Source organism: Rutilus rutilus (genome assembly GCF_951802725.1).
Source record: "Rutilus rutilus genome assembly, chromosome: 16".
NCBI classification, from domain to species: domain Eukaryota; kingdom Metazoa; phylum Chordata; class Actinopteri; order Cypriniformes; family Leuciscidae; genus Rutilus; species Rutilus rutilus.
In genome coordinates, this window is record NC_140224.1 from 36938910 (window position 1) to 36948909 (window position 10000).

At 37.7% G+C, this 10000-nt stretch overlaps 2 protein-coding genes across 2 annotated transcripts in view; both read right to left on the bottom strand.

Moving 5' to 3' along the window:
- tex47 (testis expressed 47) overlaps positions 1 to 275 on the bottom strand; it is an 8873-nt gene extending 8598 nt beyond the window's left edge. The window contains exon 1 of the mRNA XM_084435127.1: positions 185 to 275. Coding sequence (XP_084291253.1) covers positions 185 to 271 — 87 coding nt within the window. The 5' untranslated portion in view covers positions 272 to 275. The remainder of the gene's footprint in view (positions 1 to 184) is intronic.
- Positions 276 to 3998: 3723 nt separating this feature from the next.
- The window catches only part of LOC311306055 (tripartite motif-containing protein 16-like), a 7621-nt gene continuing 1619 nt past the window's right edge, over positions 3999 to 10000 (bottom strand). Inside the window, exons 2-6 of the mRNA XM_084434233.1 lie at positions 8575 to 8670; positions 6378 to 6611; positions 6135 to 6294; positions 5919 to 5972; positions 3999 to 4863 (exon numbers count right to left, since the gene is read on the bottom strand). Coding sequence (XP_084290359.1) covers positions 4334 to 4863; positions 5919 to 5972; positions 6135 to 6294; positions 6378 to 6611; positions 8575 to 8670 — 1074 coding nt within the window. The 3' untranslated portion in view covers positions 3999 to 4333. The remainder of the gene's footprint in view (positions 4864 to 5918; positions 5973 to 6134; positions 6295 to 6377; positions 6612 to 8574; positions 8671 to 10000) is intronic.

A 10000-nucleotide genomic window follows, 5' to 3' on the forward strand; every position in this document is an offset into this window, starting at 1 on the left:
AATCCCTGAGTTTTGACACACAGAAGTGCTGCATCTGCTGAAGTGTGCACTCAAGTGTGCACTAGTGTTGTTGAGATGTAACCCAGCAACTGTTGACGAGGAGAAATCTGACACACTCCTCCAGAGAATAGAAGAACATCAACATCACACACACACACACACACACACACACACACACACAAACCTTCCTGACAGCCCTGTGTTTCTCCATCAGCAGACCGAACAGAGACGAGGATCTGCCGAACCCTGAGTCCAGTTCCTGGGAAGACATCAGTGTGTGTGTGTGTGTGTGTTTGCACTGGCTGCTAAGCAACATCAGTGGAGGGGCGGGGCAACAGTGAAACACACAGCGCCACTGAACGGTTCTGCTAGTTCTATTCCTGATAACGACAATTCACCATGACGTCACATCAGTTATAGACGTTCTTCCGTGTGGCAAAAGCCGAAGCGTTCCTATGGCAACGCTAGTAAATTGCTTGGAAGGGAGGCCCACCGTCGACAGTAAAAATGTAATAAAAAAAAAATGTAATTAAATATAATGCATTTTTTATCATAATAACAACTGTGTTTAATGATATAAGTAAAAAATATAATAAATATGTAATGTAGGCCTACACATAACTAGCAAAATACTCTCTATAGCTCTTTTTTCTAGCCAAATAACGTGCTATATTGCCTATCATAGACATAGTCATTAAATGGCTTTCCTGAGGTAAATGTTATGTGACAATTGTTCTCCAGCTGTTATATTGACCTTTGCGCGGTTGAAAAACACTGATTGGTCGATATTATGTATGAGGAATATACATTTCGGTAAGTTGCGTGAGAAAATGGATGTGTGGCGTGAGAGCGTGCGAAAAGTGACAATTGCGTGAGTCTCACGGTGAATGCGTGAGAGTGGGCAGCCGTCTTTTACCGGCAATGAGTCTCTTCATCAAAAGAGACAAGTTTACTAATATTAGTCTCGAATTTCCCCGGCGGAAGATAAATGCTCTGCTGTGATTTTGTAAATGGACCGTTTTGAGAATACACGAAGCAGAGTTGAAGGGCAAGCAGGGTTGGCAGCAGAAATGTAAACGTTGGATGAATCATATAAATTAGCGGATCGTTAAGATTTCCTACTTTTGACGACACGACGTCCACTCGCTATAACCTCCTCACCCACAGGACATCGATGAAACCCCTACAGCTGTATATCTGGCAGCGCAACCCCAAACACAACACGTTTTCATCATCGTTTCAACTTTGATCAACAACAATGTTTTTAACTGTGTAACTGTTGCAGTCGCCGGCTGGATCTCTTCAGTTAGTCAGTGGAAGCCGCTCGCGTTCTGCCACCCGGAAGTTACTCGGTGCCTATTGTTTACAAACATTCTGAGAAGGCCTGTTCCCTGCGCCATGTTTGTCCTGATGTAAGGAGGAGATCCAGCTGATCAAGTCAACATTTATTTCTTAACAGCAGACAATCAGATAATAAATGAAGAGTCAAATGAATTCATCCATACTTATTAAAAGTTTAATAAAGAAACATAAAATGAAGTTAAAATTACTTCTAATATTTCTCTGTAAAATACAATTGACACACTCTGAGTATAATATTCTTGCCTAAAGATAATCAAAGTTGGTTGAGAGATCTCCCTCTGAAAAGAAAAGTGTTTCGCTAAAGAGCAAGGTCTGAGTCCAGGCTATAGACTGACCTGTACAGATATTAATCTCCCTATTATACAGTTGCTTATCGGAACAGATCTAAGTTCCTCTTTTCATAGTATATTGCATCGAAGCAGATTCACAAGACACATGTTTTCACACTCTGATGTGTTAGCCTGTACACTGCAAGATGCTTAGCTAAGATAACATTCGTTTACCGCTTTATTCTGAGATATTCAGACATTTGTGGTCTGTCTATTAGAAACTTACAGACTTTTGCCCTCATCTAAACAGAAAGCACAAAAGTTCACACTAAGTTAATCAGCTAGACATAAATATTAATCAAAGAGAAGTATTAAACTTAGCCTAAACATACATTTCAATAATAATAATTCGATAATAATGGTAAACACATCAAAATGATAGTAATGATGTCTTAAAATATGATGACATTTGATTAAATGATGAGCAAGAAATATATTTTTATTTTTCTGATGCATCAATCCCTTTGTAATTTTCTTGTTGATTAGTTCCCTGATTGTTTCAAGGTGTCTTTTCAGTCTATTAGCGTTTGTGTAGTAATTGTGTAGGCCTACTGAATAATATATGGCTTTATTGTTTAAATTAACTTTGCATATGGATGCAGTTCAAATGGCTTAAATTATGCCTTTGCGAGGCACTTTGGGGAAGAATCATGGAAGCCATTTTGTGAATGTAATGTTGTTTCAAACAGATCTGCCAAAAAGCTGAAATCCTTCTGAATCTCTTTTCTGCACGGGATTTGAAGGGAAAAGTGCTACGGGTAAACCCACTTCTGTCTTTGCCAGATAAACACATTTTAAAGAAGATAAATGATACAAAGGTCATTTTTGCATGTTTAAAGTGCCCCAATTATAATTTTTCGAATATAACCTTTCATGCAGTGTGTGATATAGCTGTTTGTGAATATAAAAGTTGTAAAGTCGAAAGTGCACTCAGACTCAGAACCGCCTGAACGAGTCGTTTGTATTTCGAATCTCACTGCGATAGTTCTACGTCACTATAAAAGATATTTGCATAATGCCCGCCTACAGGTGAAACTTGAAAAATTTGAATATGTGCAAAAGTTCATTCATTTTAGTAATTCAACTTAAAAGGTGAAACTAATATATTATATAGACTCATTACAAGCAAAGTGAGATATTTCAAGCCTTTATTTGTTATAATTTTGTTGATTATGGCCTTTAAAAACCCCAAATTCAAAATCTCAGAAATTTTGCAAATGTTCATAAGCTGTAAGCCATAATCATCAAAATTATAACAAATAAAGGCTTGAAATATCTCACATTGCTTGTAATTTTCTATATATTAGTTTCACCTTTATAAATAAATGGACTTTTGCACGATATTCTAATTTTTCGAGTATTGTACGTTGTCCACCCGCGAACAGCTTGTCCCGCCTTCAAACACGCCATTTCACTGACGACTGTTTCTCAAATCTCAGAGTTCAACAGCGCAGGAGTCACAGAACGCGTGCTCTAGAAAGATGGGTCAGTTCTCAGTTTATTTGGATCAACTTGCACCTCAGAATCACAACCTGTAAGTATGATTAATTATTGATGTATATATTTTCTACCTGGTGTTCAAAATACTTTTGTGTTTTATATTGTGTACGTTTCCAGCTAACAGGCTAACTCACGTTATTACCGTCTTACTGAAATACTTATGCTAATCAGCTGTGGGCCACAGTTACCTAAAGCTGCTTCTGTTAATGCAGATTGTCTATCGTTCTTACAACTTTGAGGAAAGATAAAGGATGGAGCAAGATTTGTTTAGAAAACGTCATCAGTCATTCACATTAGTGCAGTTACCACATATGCACTGCAATAAATTAGAAATATACACATGGGTTTGTTGATGGACATACACTTGTTAATGCTGATGGTGAGGAATTAACATCTGTTCTTTAAACTGATTAGCGTATCGCTGAGAAACGTCCTGCTCGAGTCGTCCTCGCGATGGAGGTTCGAGTTGAATAACCAGTTCTTCCAGTGTTTCATCATTGGACTCGTGCTCAGATTGATATGGTAAAATCAACGCCATCGTTACTGTATTTAATTCAATCGCTGAGCTTTAGGAAGCCTCTGAAGTACAGGTATGCTAATGAGCGACCAGTAGACCAATCATAACAGACTGAGCTGTCTGGCCAATCAGAGCAGAGTAGGCTCGTGGAAAGGAGGGATTTAGAGAGCCTGAATCGTTTGAGAATCATTGAACAATGTGGTGATGTGCAGTGTTTATTATGAGAAAATTAAAGTGTTTTTTGTAAAACTATTGTAGGAGAATCCAAAATAAAATGAGGAGACTTTAAAATAGCATAATAGGGGAACTTTAATGCACAAAGATAACATACTCATTAAACAATGTTTTAAATTTTAACAATTTTTCTAAATCCCACTAATCAATGCATTAACATTGATTCATTTACACACAGAAAATGTTAACATAAATTTCACATAATGAGAGATGATTAAACTGATTATATACACCTTACTTAAATGTTCATAGAACTTTTTTTATTGTTAATTTACCAAGTATCTATTTGAGTAAGTATACAATATTCAGTGCAGTGTACTGTATATGAACTATAGATCAGAAGTACAGATTTTCAACAAACTTATAAATGCTGTCTCTGTTTTTTCTGATTTCAGACTAAGGGAGGAATTTGAATGGAGCCTAAAAACCCGATCCTGAACCCAAACCCCGGATAGAGAGGTTGAGAGAATGAGGTCTTGACTCGGTAAATGAGGCTCATAGTGTCAGAGACGTTGTAGAAGGCCAGAGTGCCTGCACTGTGATCCAGATACACTCCTACTCGGGATGAACTGGGAATTTCAAGTTGTTTGGTCTCAGTGTTCCCGTGCCAGAAAGAGTATTGATCAGATGTGCAGCAGAGACACCAGGACTGATCATTGCGTCCGAATCCACTTTCAGTTCCAGGACCTTTAGTGACAATGCTCTTGTATGAAACGGCTATGATGACTGTGCCATTCCACTCCACCTCCCAGTAACAGCGGCCTGTCAAACCCTCTTTATTTAAGACCTGCCACCATCTATCGAATCTCTCGGGGTGATCAGGATTCGACTGAACTGCACCCCACATCAGCTTGGTGTTTCCTTCCGAAAAATGGAGATTGTTATGAGCTGTGTTGAGATCCAGCGTCAGTCTACAGGAATCTGCACAGGAAGAAAAACAGACTTTTATCTCTTCTGTGTTGCATAATATTACGGAAGCTTGTTTCCACCACAGAATAAAAAATAAAAAAGGTAATTGCGACTTTTTTTCCGCACAATTGCAAGTTTACATCTCGCAACTTAGAATTGCGTGAAAAAATGTCGCAATTGCGAGTTCTAAAGTCAAAATTGTGTGATATAAAGTCGCAATTGCGAGTTATAGTCAAATTTCGTGATTTAAAGTCACAATTGCGAGTTATAAAGTCAAAATTGTGTGATATAGTCACAGTTGCGAGTTATAAAGTCAAAATTGTGTGATATAAAGTCGCAATTGCGAGTTATAAAGTCAAAATTGTGTGATATAGTCACAGTTGCGAGTTATAAAGTCAAAATTGCGTGATATAAAGTCGCAATTGCGAGTTCTAAAGTCAAAATTGCGTGATATAAAGTCGCAATTGCGAGTTATAGTCAAATTTCGTGATTTAAAGTCGCAATTGCGAGTTATAAAGTCAAAATTGCGTGATATAAAGTCGCAATTGCGAGTTCTAAAGTCAAAATTGCATGATATAAAGTCGCAATTGCGAGTTATAAAGTCAAAATTGTGTGATATAAAGTCGCAATTGCGAGTTCTAAAGTCAAAATTGCGTGATATAGTCGCAATTGCGAGTTATAGTCAAATTTCGTGATTTAAAGTCGCAATTGCGAGTTATAAAGTCAAAATTGTGTGATATAAAGTCACAATTGCGAGTTATAAAGTCAAAATTGCGTGATATAAAGTCGCAATTGCGAGTTATAAAGTCAAAATTGCGTGATAAAATGTCACAATTCTGGGGGAAAATGTCAGTCTTTTTTTTCTTAAAATTGGACTTTATAACTCACAATTCTGACTTTATAACACGCAATTGTGAGAAATAACGTAAAAATTGTGAGATCTAAACTTGCAATTGTGAGATGAATGGTCACCATTATCTCTTAAAATGTTTTATTCTGTGGCGGAAACAAGCTTCCATAAGCATTCAATATGGCACTTCAACACTTAAATAAAAAGAATGATTTACACTCCAAAAAATCCTCTCGGCTCTTGGGAGGCTGGAAGATCTGAACCTTTCGAACTGTGGGAATGCAGAAAAAGATTTCATGATTAGAAGAATGATTATTAATGCTTCGCTCTTGGAGTGAATATGTCTCAACAGTTCTCAACATTGTAATGTCTTGCATGCTTTATGCTATATGTATTACTAAGTTTTCAAACTGTGTCAATGTGATGACCTCACCTTTCTCAGATAACTGTGTGCAGTTCTCTTCGAGTAAATCTGTAATTTTGTCCTTTCTGTCAGAGATAGATTTCCTCACCTGTTCAAATAAGCCGTGACGACTCAAATGAACTCTGGGTGAATTTTCACACCTTTGAGGATTTGAGAGGGACTTAATTCTCTGCACAACAAAACACAGGATGCATCATGTTAACAGACACATGTAAAAGCATGAATCTACGTGAAGAAGGATGTTAAAGGAACCTGGAGGAACATGAAGTCATCGTCAGAAGTCAGAAGCATCTGGATGTTTGTGTCTCTCTGTTGAAGCTCAGAAATCTCCTGCTGTAGTTGCTCTTGAACTTTCTCCACTTGACTCACGGCCGTCTCCTCCTGATCTCGGATCAGATGGATTAGCTCATTGCATCGGGTCTTGATGGACTCTGTCAGCTCTGTGCGGAGTTTCTCCATGTCATCCACTGCTTCTTGGGCTGAGCGCTAGCAAACACAAGAGATTTGGTGATTTTGTGAGAGAGTCCTGCCGTACTGAACCATTCTTAAGGTCAACATAAAAAGGCTTTGCTGTTTTAAGATGGGTTTATGATTGACAGATGCACTTTTATCATGAATAGATGCACTTTAATGATGGATAGATGCACTTTTATGGTGGACAGATGCACTTTAATGATGGACAGATGCACTTTTATCATGGATAGATGCACTTTAATGATGGATAGATGCACTTTTATGGTGGACAGATGCACTTTTATCATGGATAGATGAACTTTTATGATGATAGATGCACTTTTATGGTGGACAGATGCACTTTAATGATGGATAGATGCACTTTTATCATGGATAGATGCACTTTAATGATGGATAGATGCACTTTTATCATGGATAGATGCCCTTTAATGATGGATAGATGCACTTTTATCATGGATAGATGCACTTTAATGATGGATAGATGCACTTTTATGATGGATAGATGCACTTTAATGATGGATAGATGCACTTTAATGATGGATAGATGCACTTTTATGATGGATAGATGCACTTTTATGATGGATAGATGCACTTTTATCATGGATAGATGCACTTTAATGATGGATAGATGCACTTTTATCATGGATAGATGCACTTTAATGATGGATAGATGCACTTTTATCATGGATAGATGCCCTTTAATGATGGATAGATGCACTTTTATCATGGATAGATGCACTTTAATGATGGATAGATGCACTTTTATGATGGATAGATGCACTTTAATTATGGATAGATGCACTTTTATCATGGATAGATGCACTTTAATGATGGATAGATGCACTTTTATGATGGATAGATGCACTTTAATGATGGATAGATGCACTTTTATGATGGATAGATGCACTTTTATGATGGATAGATGCACTTTTATCATGGATAGATGCACTTTAATGATGGATAGATGCACTTTTATGATGGATAGATGCACTTTAATGATGGATAGATGCACTTTTATGATGGATAGATGCACTTTTATGGACTTCAAACAGAAACGGCCAATAACTGCCATTATAAAGTTTATAAGAGCCAGGACATTTTTTTATATAACTCTGATTGTGTGCGTCTGAAAGAAGAATGTCATATACACCTAGAATGGCTTGAGGAAAAGGAAATCATGGGCTAATTTTCATTTTTGCGTGAACTATCCCTTTAAAGAGATGGTCTTATTATTGGATATATATATGGGATATTATTGGATATAGATACGAGGGTCCGTGGCTCTTCCATTAGAGAAAGCTTAACTGTCAACTTGGATCACGTATGTCTTGATAGCCAATCGCATTAGAGGCTTTACGTCATCGAATTTCTTTCAGAGTTGTGCAAGTCAATCACTGTTTGCGGAAACGATAGAAATGAATGAAAGTGCCATAAACTGAATTCTATCGGTCACAAAATTTTGTGTGACTTCTCTTATAAAACAGTATTTTTTGGGGGGTGTAAACTCTAAAAATAGATTAATACAAAATTAACGTTTAATGGGAAATAATGGCTGTTGATTCCTTAAATGATAAGCTGTTTTCCCACAAAAGCAGTTTATTCAGCGTAGTGAAGCCTCTCCTCCAGTGACATCCATAAAAAAATAAAATAAATACAGCCTCTGGTCTATTTTTATGAGGATTAATTGTTAACCCCGGGTAAATTATAAGCAGTGTGAAACGTGAAGCAAGATAACCCAGGATTGTCCGGGTTTAGGATGACCCAGGATTATATTTCAAGTGTGAAAATCCCTTTTGATGAAAAATGACATACATTATGAACCTTTAATTTCTTTAGAATGGCATACAGTGCCATTTCATATTAACCAGGGGTGTGTTTTGGATTTCATTAAAAAAATTTCTTAGGAAAAGTCACCCATCAAATTTTTCTGAGGCACTGAAGGCATTGAAAGAGCGTAGCATTACACGAAACTCACCCTGGTTGTCCCCACTGATGTTGTGAGCTCCGTTAACTTGTTCTCTCCTCTCTGAATCCTCTTTCTCGTGTTACTTTGCATCTCCTCAATCTCTATCTGTGGACAAACATGTTACATCAGCTAATGCCTTGTGTGCATGAAATTCAGACACAGAATAACTTCTATGAATTTTTGGTTACACTTTATTTTAAGGTGTCATTGTTACAGTGTAATTATATATTTAAGTACTGAGTAATATTAAGCAACTAAATGTACTTACTATAGGGTTAGGGTAGGATTAGGGTTTGGTTGAGGGTTAATTGCATGTAATTATGCATAATTTACTCTTATTACTATGGTAAGTACATGTAACATGTAACAAGGACACTAAAATAAAGTGTTACTGAATTTTTGTTAAAGGAGAACTTGGGGTAACTTTTTTAACTTAATAAAACTGTCTAGAAATCATTTGGATGGTTAAACAACCTTTTCTGGTGATATTGGTGACTTTCCCCGCTCCCCCCAGCGTTCCCAGGCGGAAAACCAACCTTGCAACTTGGGCACTAACAGAGAATGTCTAATATGGCGAGAAGTTTCACTCTCACTACACTTCCGGCTTCTGAACTGGTTGCAGTTCCACTCTGATTCCATATGAGGGCGCTCACAGGACGAGTGCAGAATGAATGGAGGTCAATGGCGGTATACCCCTCAAAATCCACTTTTCTCAGGATATAATTTTTTGTCTAGTAATTTGAATGTTGTATTCGAAAGATAGATGCAAAGAAATTACACATTGCTGGGTGTTAGATTTTTTAGAGTCACTTATTTGCTTTAAAAAAGTCTTTCAAAATGTCAATGACGTCAGAATGCTGACGTCATTAGCAGAATGCTAGCGTGTTATGGGCAACAACAACTCAACCTGTAAGAAATCAAAATGACATAAGTACTCGTTCATTCAACTTTCGACCTAAAACCCATGTTGAACTTGCAAAACCTACAATCAAATCTGAGATTTCTCAACGGCAATCGGGTGAAAGAGACAAATTTAGCCGTCTAGCCCCATTGACTCCCATTCATTTTGCACTCATGGCGAGCGCCCCCCAGTGGAACTCTGGTGGTACTACAACCAAAATTCGGTACAATAGGGCTTAATAGGGAGTGGACAGGCTCTCCGTAGACGGGCTCTGGCACTACCGTCCCGGCAAGATAGAAATTGGAAGTCTCGTGAGAAGCGAGAACTAGAACGAGAACGAGCGCGAAACACAAATTGCTTTACGGCAATTCGACATAAACACACACGCATGTATGATGTATTACCAGATTACCCACCTTGGTAGACAACTAGACATAGCTCCACGCGATACAGTTGGCTTGCTCTGATCAAAACAAACGCACATGAGCAGCGGTAGAGAGGGGGAGGAGGCCGCCGCAAGTGAGTTTTTTACGA